Source organism: Eucalyptus grandis, chromosome 5, assembly GCF_016545825.1.
Source record: "Eucalyptus grandis isolate ANBG69807.140 chromosome 5, ASM1654582v1, whole genome shotgun sequence".
NCBI classification, from domain to species: Eukaryota; Viridiplantae; Streptophyta; class Magnoliopsida; order Myrtales; family Myrtaceae; genus Eucalyptus; species Eucalyptus grandis.
The window spans coordinates 9,034,267-9,054,260 of NC_052616.1; the positions used below are offsets into that span (position 1 = coordinate 9,034,267).

At 40.6% G+C, this 19,994-nt stretch overlaps 2 protein-coding genes across 2 annotated transcripts; both read left to right on the forward strand.

Annotated features, from left to right (window-relative positions):
- Positions 1–4,794: 4,794 nt before the first annotated feature.
- LOC104446080 (late embryogenesis abundant protein At1g64065) lies at positions 4,795–5,382 on the forward strand. The gene has a single exon (XM_010059986.2). The coding sequence runs from the start codon at positions 4,795–4,797 to the stop codon at positions 5,380–5,382; it is 588 nt and encodes a 195-aa protein (XP_010058288.2).
- Positions 5,383–8,749: 3,367 nt separating this feature from the next.
- Positions 8,750–9,346, forward strand: LOC104446081. The gene has a single exon (XM_010059988.1). The coding sequence runs from the start codon at positions 8,750–8,752 to the stop codon at positions 9,344–9,346; it is 597 nt and encodes a 198-aa protein (XP_010058290.1).
- The last annotated feature ends 10,648 nt before the right edge of the window (positions 9,347–19,994 follow it).

Here is a 19,994-nt window from a genome sequence, read left to right on the forward strand (position 1 = left end):
ATTTGAAAGAAATTACAATGATGTACTTTTTTTGGTGTTTATTATCAAACGATGATGATGAATTGCTTTTAAAAATAAAATGTTGCTACCGATGTGGGTCAAGTGATGTATTAAAGTAGGATTTGAATAAATGTATATTATTGGGGGTGCCTCCTTAATTACGTGAAAGTAGATCACCATGTCTCGCTTTTATAGGGAAGTTATCACTGGCTTCTCATCATCTATTAAAGGGGTTTCATCTTCCCTGGATTATCCTTCAAAGGGTCATGTTTAGATCGCTGCAACTGCTTTACAAAGTCATCTAGTTTATCGAGGCAATGTGATGAATTACTACAAAGATACTAGATTTTGTAAATCGATTTCACAGTCATTTTGACCATGTTATAATCGTGGATGTGTCCAGATTTTCACGATTTAAACTAATCAGGGTAAATTAGTTTAAATTGTCCATCCAGAGCAATTATGACATAGAAAGCTAGGTATATAACTAATTCTTTTACGTGATGGGTTTCATATGAATCCACTAATTTACCTTTGAATTTTATTTATACATACGCACAATGCTTTAAAATAAGAGAATCCATTCTAAGCCGGTAAGATTTAAGTTCATTAAATATCCTATTACCCTTTGTGGATCTCCGCAATATACTGAGTCAAAGCCCAATTTAACAGACCGATGCATCGCACGATGAACTGAATCCATGTACATAGTCTACCTAATTCACAAATACAAAATTGCTGAAAAAAGTGTTTGAAAAGTTATAAACTTATTGTATTAATGTCAATTTAGTTATAAATTTTTTGATTAGATACCAATTCAGCTAATTTTAGCTGAATATTGTTGACATGGACACCAATTTGCTTACATGGCACCACAAGGTGCAAGGTGTTGGTGTGAACAATTTTTTTAATAATTTTTTTTTTCCTTTTTCTATCATTTCTTTCTTCTTTCTTTAGTTAGTGGCCAGCACCAACCTGTGCCACGTAAGCCAATTAGCATCCGCATCAGTAATTTCGGGCCAATATTAGCTAGTATGACTGAATTAACATTAAATCAAAATGTTTAGGATTAGATTAACACAATTAAAATGTTTAGGATTAAATTGGCACTAAGTCAAAAGGTTCATGATTAAATTAACGTCATTAAAGGTTTATGATTAAATTGACATAAATGTAATAGGTTTACGACTTTTTTGATAATTTTCCCCAAAATTGCTCATTTTATTGGTAATCTAATTGCAGGCATAGTCAAGATTATATTCTTGGTCGAATTTTTTAATTATACTGGCGGATTTGTTTGATTGCAGGGTGGGTTCAAATCTTGGGACGTTGCGTGCATGTTTTGGGTGGATAAAAGAACATTCCACGGCGGATGCCCGGTCGAGGCAGCTGGCCATGACATTCATGTGTTGTCCAAGTCTCGATAGAATACTACGAACGGACCGAATATTAAAAAGCCAGGTCGAATCAATCATATAAAAGATCGCATTTCCTCGCATGTTACCTTGTCCCCACTAGTGCGCCAATATTTAATGGTGCTTCTAGAATCTCTAAAAAGAATTACTTTTTCAGTGATTAAGCTACCCCAATAAGATCTTGCTCAAATCTCGTGGATTACGTTTAGTGGTTCGTGGAAAAGTCACGAAAATGCAAAACAATTTCCGGACCATTCCTTTCGAGATCCGATCTACAATCTACGCAATCTACGCCGAGAGGGCTGATGAAGCCAAGCATACATAGGTTTTGGGTTTAATTAAGCATGCAACATCAGGAAAATTATCCAAAAAGTCCTAAACATATTGTACTTCGGCTAATTTAATTTTAAATCTTTCAATTTAACTGATTGAGTTTTAAAAGCTTTCACATTTTGACAATTGAAACTATTTGGCCAATTTGTCCAAAATCCTTGATGTGGATACTAGCATCCCATGTTGCATGACCTGTGCTAACTTGGACATTTTTTTTATTATAATTTTCAAATTTTTGTATATTATTATTATTATTATTATTATTATTATTATTATTATTATTATTATTATAACTTCATTTTCTTTTCTTCTTCCAAGCCCCTGCCCTTATTGGTCACAGTTGAGGTCCTCGGTTAGTGGTGACAACGGCCCTAGCTTGTGGTCGGCAAGGGTTGGCCAACATAATATTTTTTTTTTTTTTAAAATTGTCTACATTAGCGCTACTCATCCTATTTAGCATTATTAGGGTCCACATTAGCGATTTGGTCAAAATTAGTTGGATGGATTTAATTAGCAAAAAGTGAAAATGTCTAAAACTCAATTAGCAAAGTTGAAAAATTTATAACTGAATTAGTCAAAATGTAATAGGTTTAACACATTTTGGACATTTTTCCTATCATTTAAATGTCCATTTGTTTGAAAGAAAAGCGTTTTTTGAGAATTATTTTATGACTTTTCGGTATTTGGATGATGGAACACTAATTGATTTATGGAAAATGTTTTTCTATAGATTGAAAATAACAAGTTTGTATTGGCAGAAAATGACTTCTCCTTATGATAAGCAAAAGAAAAAAAAATCACTTTTTCTAAACTACTAAATGAATGGAAAACCTAATCATTTTCCTTGAAATTAATATTCATGATCTCCATAAATTGATTAGTTTTCCGTCATCTAAACATGGACAATTACTGAAATAGTTTTCCTTCAACTAAACATTCATAAGTTGAAGTTCTTGGTCACTACAAAATACTATGATGAAATGAGATCACACATTCTCGACATAATAAACATTAATGACTTACTCAACGACACGACTAGAAAGATTAGCATTGCCATAAAAGTTTCTTTTTCGGGAAAATGCCATTAAAAAAAAAAAAGTCTTAGTATGCTCACCATAACATCATTTTCCAAACGTTTTCTTATGTCATCAACAATGTGACAAAATGACCTATCACCTACCTTAAAAACTTGAACTTTTTCCACCACGACTCTAATACTCCAAACTTATACCAATGTGACAAAAAGGCTCGTGTAAACAGCAATGGCAAATGGAGTTGATGTGGATATGATAGCAAGCGAATGGTTTAAGGGTATCTTTGTCACATTAATATAAGTTTGGGAATTTTGAGTGACAAAAAAAAAAGTAGGAGCATTGGTGTTATGGTGAGTCTAATTTAAGGTTTTTATGACAAAAATAGTTTTAGGTATTGATGTTACATTGGGTATAATTTAAGAATTTTTTGTGGTATTAACCAGAGTTATATACACACAGATATTGGCATCTCAAGAACATCTAGTGGACATCTATTGATCCATATACAATTAATCTGATTATTATGTTAGAGAAACAAAGAAGAATGTAGAATATAATATATTGGGCATCTCACAAGGCCCATTGAATGCATGAATTCGTTCACAAGGCTATGGGACAAAGCATAAGCATTTTGCTTTTAGGCGCTTAAAACGGACACTCGCGATTTACTATTTATTACGAAAATCCTCGAGCAATATGTACTTATTGTACGGCCCAAACGCTTTTTTCCCCCCCGCGTTTCTTGATTTAGGGACTAATTCCCGGAACCTGTCCCTTTCAGACGAAGGGGCCGCAATATACGAAAACAAGAAAGCCACTTATAACCAACCGCCACTTATAACTAAACTTGTATAATGGAATTTCGCACGTTTGTCTACCAATAAAAGTGAATATCTGGGCATGTGCTGACACCAATGCCTTTAGAACATGTCAAGGCGAAGAAGATAAACATGGTACCTCCATAACGCAATCGATAGGGACATCTAACTTAGGAAAATCTTAATGCAATGCACACCCCTCGGTTAAACTACTATGCTCCCCAAAATATTAAATCTGCCAAATGTCCAGCCAAACCAAGGTTTCTTGACTGACAATGCGAGAGCGATCTCACTTTCAGAACTCGAGTTATAACCTAACATTTGTCATGAATGTCCACTTGAGAACAATTTAAAGTTTTCATGATAGAAGATCGACCTGCTACCTCCACTTGCACCATGTCTATATCCACATGCATGGGGAGCAAGCTGTCAAGTCCAATTGCATGTACTAATTAGAAATCATAAGTCATTTTCATGAGAAAGATATTTTCTCTACAAATTTAGACGCGCTAATCAAAGACATGTGAACCGTAATAATTGAAATCATTACTTATTTATAAAGGTCATTTAGCACTTCTTTATATACATGTAGACCAACTAATTTAAGCTTTCGAGTTGGGAAATTCTTGATTCTTTGTACCCATTTTCTGTCCTTCATATCACAAAAAATTAAGATCATCGAAGGTTCAATTTCTAGAGTATTTTTTTTTTTTTAGTGAAAGGTAATCATAATAAGCTATAACCTATATTTACAACAAAAGCAGCACCTAAACATACACTGATAGTGATCTAGAGTACTCTTTTGCCATGGCGCGGCATTGATTTCTCTCTGGAATTATTTATTCTCCACGTCTCCCTTTCCAGCTCCCTTGGTAAGTAATTAAGCCAGGGATGCAGGGACATGAAAGTCGCCAAGATATTTTTACGAGGATTTTGTCCCGTTGTCCCATCAAGTCTTCACGGAAGTCATGACCGTTTACATTTCCAAGCGGTCCAACCTCTCGAGTCCTGTTTGGCGGCTTCAAGTCCCTCTCATCCTAGATAGAAACCTTATAAAACCAACTCGCCCCAAACCCTTCAAGCACAAACGAAAGGCAGCAGCCCAAGAGAGATCCCTCGAAAGAGAAACCCATCTTTCAACGCCATCTTTCTCCCCCAAGTCCCCACACACCAAAAGCAAGAAACCTCTTCTCAATGGCCATCAAGAACGACGCCGAGTCGCTCCCCTCCCACGAGGAGAAGCGCAAGAAGAGGATGAAATGGGCTGCCTACATCGCCGCCTTCGCCGTGTTCCAGGTCTTGGTGATCGTCGTCTTCGTCCTCGTCATCATGAAGGCGCGGACGCCCAAGTTCCGGGTCGGCACGCTGCAGATCAACAGCTTGGAGACGACTCAAGCCCCATCCTTCAACGCGAGCTTCGTCGCGCCGATCCGAGTCAAGAACAACAACTTCGGGCCCTTCAAGTACGACAGCGCCAACGTCAGCTTCACCTACGGCGGCGTCCAGGTGGGCGAAGCGACGATCCCCAAGAGCAAGGCCAACTTCATGTCCACCAAGAAGATCGACTTGGACGTGAAACTGAGCGCCGATAAGCTGCCCAGCAGCGCGAACTCGACTCTCAGTGGCGAGCTGAAATCGGGAGTCCTGACTCTGAAGAGCGAGGCCACGTTAAGCGGGAAGGTGGAGGTGATGATCATCTTCAAGAAGAAGAAGTCGACCAAAATGAATTGCACGATGGAAATCGACGTCACGCAGAAGCTGCTCAAGTCCGTGAAATGTTAATAAGGGACGGCGGTTTGTCTCGTCCAGCGCTCGATCGCGACTCACCGAGTCGCGATCGAGTTGCCATGAGCGGGAGGTCGGAGAATCCGATTTGGAGTGGAGACGATACGCAAAGGATTTTAGAATTTTCTTGCTTTTTTTTCCTGCTCTTTTTACTAAAGTGCGATTTGGTGTGAATGTGATAGGTGTCGGGCCATGTTGGCCTACCATGGCTTGTGAGTCTCCATTATTGTGCATAAGCTTTTTGAAAAATCAAGGGGGGGTGGGTTCCAGTCCAGATCGGCGGCGAGAAGACCTCATTATTTTCTAATTTTTTTGTATTTTTGTTGGGATTATAATAATAATTTTTTTGGGTGTACAACAGCCTGTATTTTGTCTCCGTTCTCTAGGTCCTGCTCATTACGGCGTTATTATATCTTTAGCATGGGGAAAATATGCCGTGATTAGTTATTTTTAATATGAACCCTAGCCACGTTTTGTTATGGGGATCCGAAAATTAAAACCCCAGAAAAAGCCGGTCTCTCACCCCTTTATTCTCGTTCACTTCCGAAAGTAGATTCGAATTATCTGCAACAACGCAGAGGTCGTCATAAAGAACGGGAAAAGCTCTTGAATGACGTTGGATCACATTAACCCAAATCGGAATTTATCGTCGGATGGAAGGTGGGCACCACGCGAGATGCATTATCTGGTGGTGCGTGTAAATTGGGTTGGAAAAGCTTGGTGCGTGTAAATTGGGTTGGAAAAGCTTTGAGTACTGGCAATAATGACTTTGAGAAGTCTTCCTTCTGAAGGCCTCCGGCTTATAATGACGATACGACAGTACCGATGCACATGGGGCTGCACATATTTCGACCAATAGAATGGAGCATCATTAATTGCTATAAAATTAAGTAGGAGTTTCGCTACCTAACTTAATTAGCAGATAGATGCTTTTAACATGCAAAACCGATGGAGATCGTCTATCTCATCATGAATATCTCAGGCTAATTGCTTAGAATGTTAACGTATTATTGACTATTTAATAGTACCATTTATGCCTAACATTATGCGGCAAATGCTGAGATTCAAAGTATGTTACACAGACAGAGAGACATTAAATAAAAGGATAACTGAAGCATACATGCATTTGTAGAGCGTATAATTTTAGAATCAGCAAAAACTTTAACCGGTTTATTTTCCACAACAATGCGTGTGTTAAATCTAGTTAATAATAAAAGAAAAGAAAAGCTGTATGACTGGGGCTGATAAAGTTTTTGGGACCAATTAATCCTGGGTCCGCGATTCGTGCGAGATTAGTTTTCGTCCAGTCGATGGGACCTCACTCCTGAAGGGACCCTCTCTAACCCACTTTGCTCGACAAGGGTCAAAGAGGATCTCTACAGGGTAAGGACATGTCGCTATATATCTCTAGCTCGCGAATGAAATTGGTGCCATACATTATAATACTCAAAGTGACGAAAAATATGAAAGAAGCTAGAATAGAATCAAGAACAAAGCAAGTAAGGAAATATGGGTCGAGAGATGTACATAATTTGTAATTGGTTTCCGATTTATACCAGTCACCCTATCTCCTATCTAGGTTATCAAATCATTGACTGACGGTGCATCATTAGTTACCACTACTTAACTAATAATTCAGGCACTTGACTTAATTATTAGATATATGCTTTTAACATCTAAAACTGATTAAGATCCTTGATCTTGTTATTTGATCCACTATGGGCTAATCGCTTGGGATGATAATGTATTATTGACTATTTCATTGTAATATTTGTGCTTAACATTAAGGGGATGGGTGTCGAGATTCAATGCATGTTACATACATTGAGATATGTTAATCAATAGGATGATTAAAGGAGATCAGTATAAATTACAATTTTTAAATCGGTAAAAGAGATTTAAACAGTCTATTTTCTGCAGCAATACACATATTGAAGCCACAGAGAGAGAGAGAGAGAGAGAGAGAGAGAGAGAGAGAGAGAGAGAGAGTGCCTGTAGGGTTAGGAGGTTTTTGGCGAGGTTTTCATCCCCATTGATAGAATCCCACTCAATAGGATGATTAAAGGAGATTAGTAGAAATTATAATTTTTAAATCAGTAAAAGAGATTAATACATTCTATTTTTTTGTAGCAATATACGTATTGAAACCGGTGAAAGAGAGAGAGAGCACAGTATGTCGGCAGGTTTAGGAAGTTTTTAAGACCCGAGTAATCCTTGCCCGTGGTGGTGAGGTTTTCATTCCCATTGATAGAATACTACTCAATAGGATGATTAAAGGAGATTAGTAGAAATTATAATTTTTAAATCAGTAAAAGACATTAATACAGTCTATTTTTCGTAGCAATATATGTATTGAAACCGCAGAGAGAGAGAGAGAGAGAGAGAGAGAGAGAGAGTGCCGGTAGGGTTAGGAGGTTTTCGAGATCGGAGTAATCCTTGCCCGTGATGGCAAGGTTTTCATCCCCATTGATAGAATCCTACTCCTTAGACCCGTGTAGGTTGGAGAGGGTCTTTGCGGGACAAGAATTTTTCTCTATATATCTCTTGCTCGTAAATGAAATTCATGCTGCAAATCATAACACTCGAAATGAAAAACGATATGAACGAGGCTGGAAATAAGATTGAGAACAGAGCAAGCAGGAAATAAGGTGGGGAGATGTACATGATTTGGAACTCTTCTTCAATCGAGACCAATAACACTATCTCATTTCTAAGGCATCACAATCACCAGATAAGAATCAAGAAACTCACCGCTAATTAGAAGTATAAGCATGGCAGCAAAGAGAGAATTTAGGCATACCTTGGTCGTCCAGGCGTGATTATAGGCCACTGCTTTCTCTGTCTTAGCAAATGATTTTATTGAGAGGAGTGGTTCACCTTAGCAAGCGCTTTCAAGCCAACCTACTTGGACCGTTCAGTTTTCATACTGGAGCCCCCACCAGATAAAAATAAACATTAAAACTAATCGAAGCTTCCATTGCCGACCGTTAGTCGTAAATAACGAAACAATTTCACCACCGAATACGGACGAGCATCTAGAAAGTCAATAAAAAACAACCCTAAAAAACTCGTTTTGGTACCGTGTACCAAAAAAATCCTGACGGCTGGCCAAGTCCTGCTACGATCCCTTCTTTGTTTGGTCCCTGAATATTATAACATACGTTAGTAATACCCCTCAAAATCACTATATATAACTCCACATAGCCACCCAACCAAGCATCAACAATCCCTTCAAACACATCCGAGCACTTTACCCGCAAAAAGCAGCCAAGAAAATCTTCCTTTTTCTTCAGGCAAACCATCGTTGAAACACCAGCTTTCAAGCACAACCAAAACTTGATATCACCCACAAACCAGAATCAAGATGGTGTTCTACAGGAAGGATCAAGAGTCGCAGCAATTGACGGACGAGGAGAGGCGCAAGAAGAGGATGAAATGGACGATCGGCATCACCGCCTTTGTCATCTTCCAGGTAGTCCAGGCCCTCTTCTTTGTCCTTGTCATCATGAAGTTCAAGTCCCCCAAGTTCAGGGTCGGCGAGTTCGACATCCAGTCCCTGAACGCTGGTACTCAGGCCTCGCCCTCATTCGACATGACCTTCGTCGCCCCGATCCGGATCAAGAACACCAACTGGGGCCCCTTCAAGTACGATGCCACCACCGTTAACTTCGTCTACGGAGGCGTTCAGGTGGGAGAGGTGGCTATTCCAAAGAGCAAGGCCAACTTCAAGTCCACCAAGAAGATTGACGCCAACGTGACCTTGAACTTCACAAACTTGCCGAGCGATTCGACTCTTGGGAGTGAGTTGAGCTCAGGAGTTATAACATTGAACAGCCAAGGCGAGCTCAAAGGGAAAGTGACAGTTATGTTCATGTTCAAGAAGAACAAGACCTCGCAAATGAACTGCACTATGGCCATTGATGTGTCTGCAAAGGCATTGAAGTCCTTGTCATGCAGATGAGAGTTGAGAGGGCGATCTCTGTATTGGATTGTTTCGTGTGGTTACCTACTCGTTTGCACCGAATTGTTTGTTGAACTGTGTCCTATTATTATTCATTTGATTCCGGTCGTGTATATAAATAGAAATTATACATTTTTTTATTTGTTCAGTGATTGGAAATGGAGGATTTCTTTTTGCTTAGATTTTGGAAGTAAGCCAATGCTGATTGTTTGGATGATGAGGCCTTACGATTGTTCGAGCAATGTAGTCTCAACTGAATACTATCCAAGATCAAATGGTGCAATCACGAACACTATACTCACTTCAGTACTTCAACGGTGAATGATGAACAATGCCAATTTTTTTTAATCCAAAAATAATAGATAACATTCACTTAAAAGAATTTAGTGAATACAAATCGAAAGCATCGGAGCAAATTAAGTCCTGAAGGACTTGAGGGGAATAAAAATCCAATTGCTAAGCGAGTTTCTTTTACTTTGAGCCTTGTCGACCCAGTCCGTTATTTTGTTGGTCTCTTTGCTACAATGGGCCGAATTGATTTGAAAAGTGCGAGACCCGATCACGTCCTCTCACGATTCCACTTCCCAGTTTAATTGATTTGTGCTTAAAATGGCTCTTATCGAGGCTTCGTTATCTGACTCAGGTGTTAGGGCTTGTTCAGTTCGTGCAAAAAGGAAAATGAGGATTTCCACCAAAGCTAAGGATCCCACTTGCACAACCGAGCTCGCATGCACGCTCATCGCAAATCCGTCCACTAGTCGACTCGTGGAGTCTCTACAAACACAGGCGATGGCTCCCTCTCTGATGAATTTGCCACAAACGATCCGTCGATTCTTCTGGTCCAGAATTCGAATAACGAACGAAAGAGGAGGAGATTGGATCTACAGAGCACTTCCACCGGGGTTGACGGTCGCGATATAAAAATATATATATTTCTTCTTCTTATTATTTTTCTTATTAAATAAAATAGTAATAAAAAAATATTTACTGTGGGTAGATATTATATAAAGAGTTCCCTCATTTTCTCAAATAAGGATTCGAAATGCCATCACTTTCTCAAGTAAAGATCCGAAATGAATCTTGAAGTGATTATGTATGTTTTAAATAAGGGCTGACTTTTTGACAGTCAAGAGTATTCTCATCATTTACCATTTTCCTTTTTTTTCTTTCCTTGATTTTTTCTTCCTCTTCCTCTTTGTTGATGGATGATCGGCTACTAAGGGTGCGTTTGGTAACGTTTACATTTAAAAATTATTTAAGGAACGAGAAATAAAAAAGTGTTTACATTCCAGAACAATTTTTGAACAAAAAAACGCGTTTGGTAAATCTGTTTTAGAAATATAAAAAGAATAGAAACACGTTTGGTAAGTTTGTATAATTTTTTTATTTCTTTTAATTTTTTAATATTTTTATTTTTATTTTTATTTTCTATTTTCTATTTTCTTTCTTATTTTTCTTATTTATTTTTCCTTTTTCCTTTTTTTTTTTCTTTTTCTTTTTTCTTTTTTTTTTTTCTTTTTCCTTTTTCCTTTTCCTTTTTTTCTTCTTTTGCCCGGTCGCCGCCAGCGGCTCGGCCATGGCCGTGGCCGACTCCGCCGAGAGGGGCGGCCTCGCCCGCCACGCGAGGCTCGCCGCCGGCCCAGGCGAGCTCGGCCTCGTCGGATGGGCGAGATCGAGCTCGCCAAGCGCGAGGTCGGCCTCGCCGCGCCCGTGCCGACGTGACCCGAGCCACACCGTCGTCTCCCTCCACCGCATCGGCGACCGCGCTCGATGCCTCCTCGCCGCCACCGCACGGCGACCGCCCCTCCGCCTCACGCCCGATCGCGCATCTACGGTCTCGAGCTTTCGTTCGCCACCGCCGCATCGAGATCTCACCGCGCGTGACCCACGACTTCGAGATCCACTCGATCGTCGACCCCGCGCCGGCCCACGACTCGACCGGCCGTCCTCGCCGCTCGCTCGTAGATGTCCGCCGCTCGAGACCCCACGGCCGAGCCCCGCACCGTAGCCGCCGTCGCCGCCCCGGCGACCCGCGACCCGGCCTACGTCACCCGCTCACAGGTGGAGACGCTTGCAGCGGCTGTCGGTGCCGGAGAGGTCGATGGTGGAGAAGCCGGATGGTCTCGAGACGAGCAGGCGGGCTGTCGGGGCCGGAGAGTGGGAGGCGCCGGAGAAGACGACGGTGGAGACGCTTGCGGGGAGGAGAGGGTCGCGGAGAACACCATTTTGTTTCTTTTTTGTTTCTCAAATATGTTTGAAATAAGAAACAAGAATTTTTTGTTTCTTATTTACTGTTCCTTTTTGTTTTGGGAACAAAAGAACAAAAAGGAACAATGCACCCAAACGCGTTTGTTCCTTTTTGTTCCCAGAACAAAAAAGAAATTTACGTGCAGGCAGAAATAGGTGCCGACCAAAACGCACCCTAAAGGTGCGCAAGACAAAATTTCTATTTCTCTGTTTTTTTGTTTCCTAGAATAGGTTTGGAACATAAATCTGTTTGGTAACGCAATTTTATTTTTCTATTTTTGGAACAGATTTTTATTCTAGAAATAGATTTGGAACAGAAATTAGAAGTTAAAATTTTCAGCTTTTTTATTTCTGGAATAGAAATAAAAAATCAAAATTTTATTCATCGTTCACTTTCGTCATCGCCCGTCGCCCACTTGCTGCCCATGAGATGCCGGACGCCCGCTACCAGCCCCGACCACCAGTCGCCGATTGCCGGCCACCGGATGTCAGCCGCCGGCCATTGCACTTCGGTCGCTCATCGCTGAATGCCGGACGCCCATCGGTCGTTGGCCGCTCATCGCCAATCATTAGATGTTGGAGGCTCATCATTAACCATCGGATGTTCGTTGACGACCATCTGCTGCTTGCCACCAGCCGTCGGATGTTGGCTGCTCGCCGCCGAGACTTCGGCCACTAGCCACCCGCCCCCGGCCTCCTATCGCTGGACTCCGGATGTTGGATGTTAGACGTCAAACTTCGGATGTTGGATGTCGATTGTCAGTCGCTGGACTTTGGTGTTGGACTCTAGACTTTAGCCGCCCGCCGTTGGTCGCCGGACTCGAACGCCGCTCGCCTAACGTCGGACTTGGGCCACCGGACGCCGGTCGTTGCCGCTCCTAGAAATAAAATTTTTATTTTGCTATCAAACGAATTTTTATTTCAGAAATATGAATTTTGAATTGTTATTAAACACGTTTCTTTACTCAGAAACTCGTCCATGGAATAGAAATTAAGAAATCAATTTCTAGCGAGAAATTGATTTTTGTTCCAAAAATTTGGTCATGCACACCCTAATGATGCCCACAAAAGGCTAGGCGAGGGTTGCCCTCTCCTAATTCGGCAAGGTCCACCCACACTGACCATAGATAAGGGACAACCTCACCTAGGCAAGGTGACCCTCACCCTGGCCCTCACCCTAGGGGAGGAAGCCTCTCGCAGCCACTTGCAAGGTCGGCCTTCGCCAACCCCATGCAAGGGTTGGTGACCTTGCCAAACGCTAGTAAGGGTCGACGAGGGCCTGCAAGCCTTCGCCAGTCACGGGTGAGGCCACCCTTGCTAGATTTGGCGAGGGCTCAACAACCCTTGCCAGTGGCTGGGGAGGGCTTACAGGCCCTCGCTAGACCTTCTCAGTGTCGACGAGCTTGTTGAGCCCTCATCGGTGCTTGTAGGCCCTCGCCAACCCTTCCCAGCGGCCAACGAGGTTGTCGAGTGCTCACTGGCCTTTGCTAGCGGTCGTTGACCTACGTTCAAAAAAGAAACAAGAAGAAAAGAAAAGAATATTTGGACGAAAACGCCCTTGATTGGTCGAAAAATTTAGGTAGCTGGCGACCGGTGAGATCAGACCCTTATTTGAAATAAGATTTATTTTGGACCATTATTTGAGAAAATGAGAGCATTTCGAGCCTTTTTTTTTTTTTTGGAATTTTCCCTTATATAAATTAGATAGGCCAAGTAGGAATTTTAGGAAAAAGATCTTTTAGATCTCGGAAATTTTTTTCCTATTTATGTGAATTGTATATACCTTACTTGTCTATTTTTATCTCGCCTAAGTAGATTATCTTGAGTTACACATACATTACCTTGCGTTGAACTAAAAAATGACTATTTTGGAAACGAGTCAATGATGACCCTCCATGGATTTGCCTATGTTAGCCGCGGCTAAATGTGCAAAAATAAGAACTCGAATACCACTTATAACTAATCCAAGGAACATGACATGTATAGGAACCACTATGACTCGATATGCGAGCAAGAGTTGATAATGTTTTCCAAGTCGAAAGAGAGAAATTGAACAAGTAATCTCTAATTTAGATGTAGCATAAAACCTCAACGGGGGTTAGCTTTGCACAACCAAATACCAACATGCTGTTCACTTTTGCACTTCTTCACCGCCAATTCTTCATTTTTAAGGATCCGAGAGAGGGAAGTTTCCAAATATGATGTATGTTCTTGTTTCAAGCTGCTTTCCTCCTTGACTCTATTCTCCATCTTGACATATTCTCGTACATACCTTTGGCATTCTCGAGAAGATGCTTCGAGTCTGGGTTTTGCTTTTGAAAGATGAACCACATAGTCATCCCTACAAATTTGAGTGAGGGTGAAAGTTTAGGGCTTTCTTTGAATTTGCTAAACTAGTTATCGAATATGGTTAACCTTTATCTGCTAATGTTGATATTCAGAGTTGGATCAAGCCAAACTGTCTTTTGTTCAAGAAAAGAGCGATGGGACATGTTCTCCATCGTTGGGATAGCATTTTGGCTCACTCCCCATAAAAAGAATTTCATCTTTGGGGTGGTGTTTGAATGCCAAATTTTTTTCCCATAGATGTATTAGAATACACGTGTGAGTGAGTTGTGTTAAAAGAAATTTCATATCCGAGAATTAATATGGTGTATAGTAGTTAATATATCTTAGTTGACCCATAACTTATTGGCTTAAGCTTTTGACTAAAGATTGGTCCAACTAAATATGTTGATGGGTTCGTATTTGGGCTAACTCTTAGCGATCTCCCCAAAAGTAGAGTTTTGAACTTCTGCTGTGCACTTCCAATAAATGGTATCATAGCCAATGATAATAGGTATGCATTGTGGTGTAGCAAAGCGGGTCCGTAGGGATTCAACTTGAGATAAGTTGATGCCGAATGATACTTGAATTAAGGGGGAGCAGGTTTAACACTGAGTTCACACATGAAGGGAAGATTGTTATGATGCACTTGTAAGTGAGTTGTATTGGAAAAATCCCACTTTGGAGAATTGATATGGTGTAGAGCTATTAATATATTTTAGTTTGCCTATAACTCATTGGCTTAAGTTTTTAAATAAATAGGGGTCTAACTAAATATATTGATGAGCTCATATTTGGGCTCACTCTTGACGATCTCCCTAAAAGAAGGTTTCAAACTTGTTGTGCACTCTTAACGAGATGATGAGGTTGAATCAAGGTTGATTCTTTCTTTCTCCTCCCTTTTGCTAATTTGCTATGGTATCCACTTTTGATTGTATAGTTTCTAAACTTTATATTTATCCACACTAGTTTGTCTTATTTAACTGGTGAACCAAGGGGATATATAGTATTTCTTCAATAGTTTGGGCATCAAATGGATTCAACATATTTTTATTCCATATTGGGAAAATTACCAAAAAAGTCCTAAACTTATTGCAATTGTGTTAATTCATTGCTAAACTCTTTTTTTTTTTTTTTTTTTTTTGCCAATTCAGTTCTAAATCTTTTACATTTGTGTCAATTTAGTCTACTTGGCCGATTTTGGTTGGCCAGTGGTCGATTGGCACTAACATGGACACTGATTATCTTATGTAGAGTTACTAGCGTTGATGTGGATAATTTTAATAATATTTTTCAAATTATTTATTTTTTCTTCTCTTTTTCCTTTTGTTTTTTCCCTTCCTTTTCTTTGTTTCTCTAGCCAGTCATGAGCCAAGCAAGGCTGATGAGATCGCATCGACCTCGGGAAGCTTGGACATGGCTGGGCAAGGCTTGATCTCGACAGATATAGTGAGGGGCTGTGAGGGCGGCTTTGCCCAAGCCACCCACTAGGCTGGCGATGGTTGAGCCTCGCCGGCCATGGGCGAGGTTATGCCTTGCCAACAATTGGCAAGGGTTGAAGCCTCACCAAAGGCTGCGTGGTTGAAGGCCACAACCTCGTGTGGCCTCTCGCAAGGCACGACCTTGCCACCCTTGGCAAATCCGACAAGAGCGAGGCTTGACTGGCGAGGTTGAGCCTCACTAGCCATGGCCGGGCTCTCATTGACCTACCTTTGGCCGATTGTTGGTGGCGACTTGCTGAAGGAAGAAGGAAGTGAAGAGAGAGAGAGAGAGAGAGAGAGAGAGAGGAAAAAGAAAAAAAAACTCAATAAATATTAAAATATTATGAAAAATTGTTCACGCTAGTGCCGAGGGTGCCACATAGAATGATCGATGTCCATGTCGGTGTCAACTAATTGATTTTAGCTGAATGGACTGAATTGACATAAATAAAAAAAAGGTTTATGACCCAATTGGCCAAAAAAAAAGAAGGTTTAGGACTAAATTTAAATGATGACAATAGGCTTATGGATTTTTTGATAATTTTCCATTCCATTTCTATTCGTCCCTCGTAACTAGATTAGCCACTTTTAGTGGTTCCTTTCTCATTGTGGGAAAATTATCCATTTTTTTTTTAATAAATGAATTACACTTTTGCCAATTCAATTTTTAACATTTTAATTGTGCTAATTGAGTATATTTAGCTAATTTTAACTAGAATCCGTTGGCATACATGCATGTGTCACGGGCCGACAGTTTCTTTGGCCATGGAACGACTCGTGCGACGCCTGGAGAGTGGAATTCGCCAGGCCAGCCTTCCTTCTATAGCTGTTCTAGTGAACAATATGGTGAATAGCTTCTTTGTACGAGATCATATCACACCCTAGTTTCACTCGGGCGTCAAGTCCATCGAGTGAGATAGCAGATCTCTTTAGGCTCAACAACTGGTTTCGGCTTGCCATGGCCTCGTCAGGAGAGCGGCATCAGCTCTCGACCAGTTTGTGCACGGAGACCAACCCACCTTGAGCTCCTAAGTGATATAATATCACCAACCATCCTGACGCCACTCCCAAAGACCAGTTGTGTTCGTCCCCTCTGCCTCCTCACTCTTCACTCGATAACCCCAAGCACTGCTCACAAGTGTCATGAGTACGGGAGGATTCATGGACCGTGACACATGCATGCCAACGGTGTTGCGCAGATGGATGGTTGATGTTGACATGGATAATTTTTTTTTTTTAATTTATTGAATAAATTTTAAATTTTTATTTTCTCTTTCTTTTATTCCTTTTTTTTTTACCTAGTATAGTGAGGGCTTTGTGGCCCTAGAGTACTAGCTAACGAGGGTTGGCCAGCCCTTGCTTGTGACAGGCCAGGGAGGGCTGGGTGACGACCATTGCCAAGCTTCAAAGAGAAAAAAAGGAAAAGAAAGAAAGGAAAAAAAAAAAAAAAAAGAAAAAATAATAAGAAAATAAGAAAATATTCATAATATAAAAAAATAATAAAAATTATCTATGTCAATACCATTTGTGCCATGAAGAAGTAAATGTCATTGTAAGTGATTTTAAGTTAAAATTGATTGGATAGATTCAATTGAAAAAATTGAACGTTGATGATTGAGTTGATAAAAATACAATAAATTTAAGACTTTTTGAATAATTTTTCCCTCTTATTGTAGGACCTCTAGTGGGTCGTCGTTACAGCCATCTATTGTCTCTTATGCAAATCTTTTCACCATTGCCCACTACCCACATAACAGAGGGAGAGATCACATCTCTTCTTATAATGAGGCTTTGCTAACCCCATGACAATTGAATACCCTTGCCCGCTTGCCAAAAGTTACATCTTGGGAAATAGAGTCCTTTGCAAACGCTTGCCATTTTCTTTGGGCTTGTTTTTCTAAATTAGCTTGATTGAAATCAATTAAATCTCTAAAGCCAAAATCACTCTCATCCTTTCTTAGTTTTAAAGTATCCCCTTTCGGTCAATGTAACCCATAATTATTGTTATCACTTCTCCACTAGAAGGTAGCCAATTTCTTTTCAATGACATTCTATCACTGCCTTAATCAACACCTCCTTCCTAGCTTCAGACATCGAGTTTTCCTTCCAACTCTCTAACTTCACATTCACTCTCGTAAGGATCTAGGCAAACATTTATTTCTTTGAAGCACCCCACTTTGAAGGAATCCGCAGATATTTCCCAAACTTCTCTAATTCCGGAATTCTCATTTCTAAAGTCATGTTCCTTCTCAAGTTTTGTAGACAAACCTTATTGAAATACATCCCCAATTTATTTAGATTGATAGTCTAGCTAGATGCGAAACAGTTCTGATTTAGAACAACAATGACATTTTGACATTCATTAAGTGTAACATCTAGGAAAACGGTTGAATCATATGCAAGCATGAGGTGAGATAGTTTAGGGTAGTTTCTATTCAACTTAATACCTTCGATAGAACTATCAATAGTAGCTTTCTTCATCGAATGAGATAGAACATTTCCCACTCAAATAAATAGATAAGGAGAAAATGGGTCATCTTGTCGAATACCTCGTGTGGACGGAAAATATAATAGGGGTTTACTATTAAATTTTACACTAAACAACATAGTTGTAATGCATTGCATCACCTAACAAATCCTCTACCATAGAAACTCATCTTAAGCTTGTAAGCTTTTAGGAAATCCCGTTCAATTTTGTCAAAGGCTTTTTGCATATTCAGTTTGAGAACCTCCTGGAATTTTCTTCTCCTCTGATGTGTTCTTAGTTGATGAAGTACTTCCTGAACAATGAGAATGTTGTTAGGGATATGTCTTCTACTTACAAATGCACTTTGCTTAACAACAATTAAGTTAGACAACCACTGTTGTAAGCGGTTAGCCAAATTTTTCGATATTATCTCTAGCTCAAGAATGAAGTTCGTGCCGTGAATCATAAGACTGGAAAAGAAAAACAATACGAACAAAGCTGGAATAAGATCAAGAACAGGGGCAATAAGTTGGAGAGATGTACATGATTTGAAAGTTTACTCCAATTGATTGCAATAACACTATATGATCTCCAAGCTATCACAATCACCACATAAGAATCAAGAAACCTACTGCTAATTAGAAGTATAAGCAGAGCAGCAAAGAGAGAATTTAGGAATACCTTGGCCGTTGAGGCGTGATTATAGGCCCCAACTTACTCGCTCAGCATATAAACTGAGGTTTGCCTTCCACTCTTAGCAAATGATTTTATTAAGAGGGGTGGTTCAATTGAGCAAGCAACTTCCAACCAACCTATAGACGGTTCAGCTTTAAAAGTGGAGCTCTCCATCAGATAAAAATGGACAATAAATTAATTTAAGCTTCTATAGCTGGCCGTTACTTGTAAATAAGAAAACAATTCCACGAGCATCTAGAAAGTCAACAAAAGTGATCCGAAAAGAACTCGTTCTGGCACCGGGTACCTAAATCCTGGGACCGCTGTTCAGGTCCCATTGCGATCATTTCCTTGTAAGGTCCACGGTAGTAATAATCACTATATATAACCCGACATAGCCACCCAATTAAGCATCAACAATCCGTTTAAATACGTCCAAGCACTTCACGAACGAAACGCAGAGGAGAAAATATTCCTTTTCTTCAAGCAAACCATCTCTGAAAAACCAGCTTTCGAGCACAACCAGAACCGAATATCACCCACAGACCAAAATCAGGATGTTGTTCTACAGGAAGGATCAAGAGTCGCATCAACTGACGGACGAGGAGAGGCGCAAGAAGAGGATGAAGTGGACGATCGGCATCACCGCCTTCCTCATCTTCCAGGTGGCCGTGGTCCTCTTCTTTGTCCTTGTCATCATGAAGTTCAAGTCCCCCAAGTTCAGGGTCGGCGAGTTCGACATCCAGTCCCTGAACGCTGGTACTCAGGCCTCGCCCTCATTCGACATGACCTTCGTCGCCCCGATCCGGATCAAGAACACCAACTGGGGCCCCTTCAAGTACGATGCCACCACCGTTAACTTCGTCTACGGAGGCGTTCAGGTGGGAGAGGTGGCTATTCCAAAGAGCAAGGCCAACTTCAAGTCCACCAAGAAGATCGATGCCAATGTGACCTTGAACTCCATGAACTTGCTGAGCGGTTCGACTCTCGGGAGCGAGTTGAGCTTGGGGGTCATAACATTGAACAGCCAAGGCGAGCTCAAAGGGAAGGTGACGGTCATGTTCATGTTCAAGAAGAACAAGATCTCGCAAATGAACTGCACTATGGCCATTGACGTATCCACAAAGGCACTCAAATCGTTGTCATGCAGATGAGAGTCGAGAGCGTGATCTCTGTATGAGATTGGTTGTGTGGTTGCTTATTTGTCTGCCGTGAATTGTTTTTGAACTATGTGTCCTATTACCATTCATTGGGATCCAGTTGTGTGTATACTTAGAAATTTTTGATCTGTACCGTGATTGGAATGGAGGATTTTTTCGCTTAGCTTTTGGAAGGAAGCCAGTGCTGATTGTTTGGATGACGAGGCCTTACAATGTCAGGTTTAGTCATCTAATTTTAGTACTAAAAAAATGGTAAAAATATGGAAATCGGTCGGGTATCATGCTGAAACCAA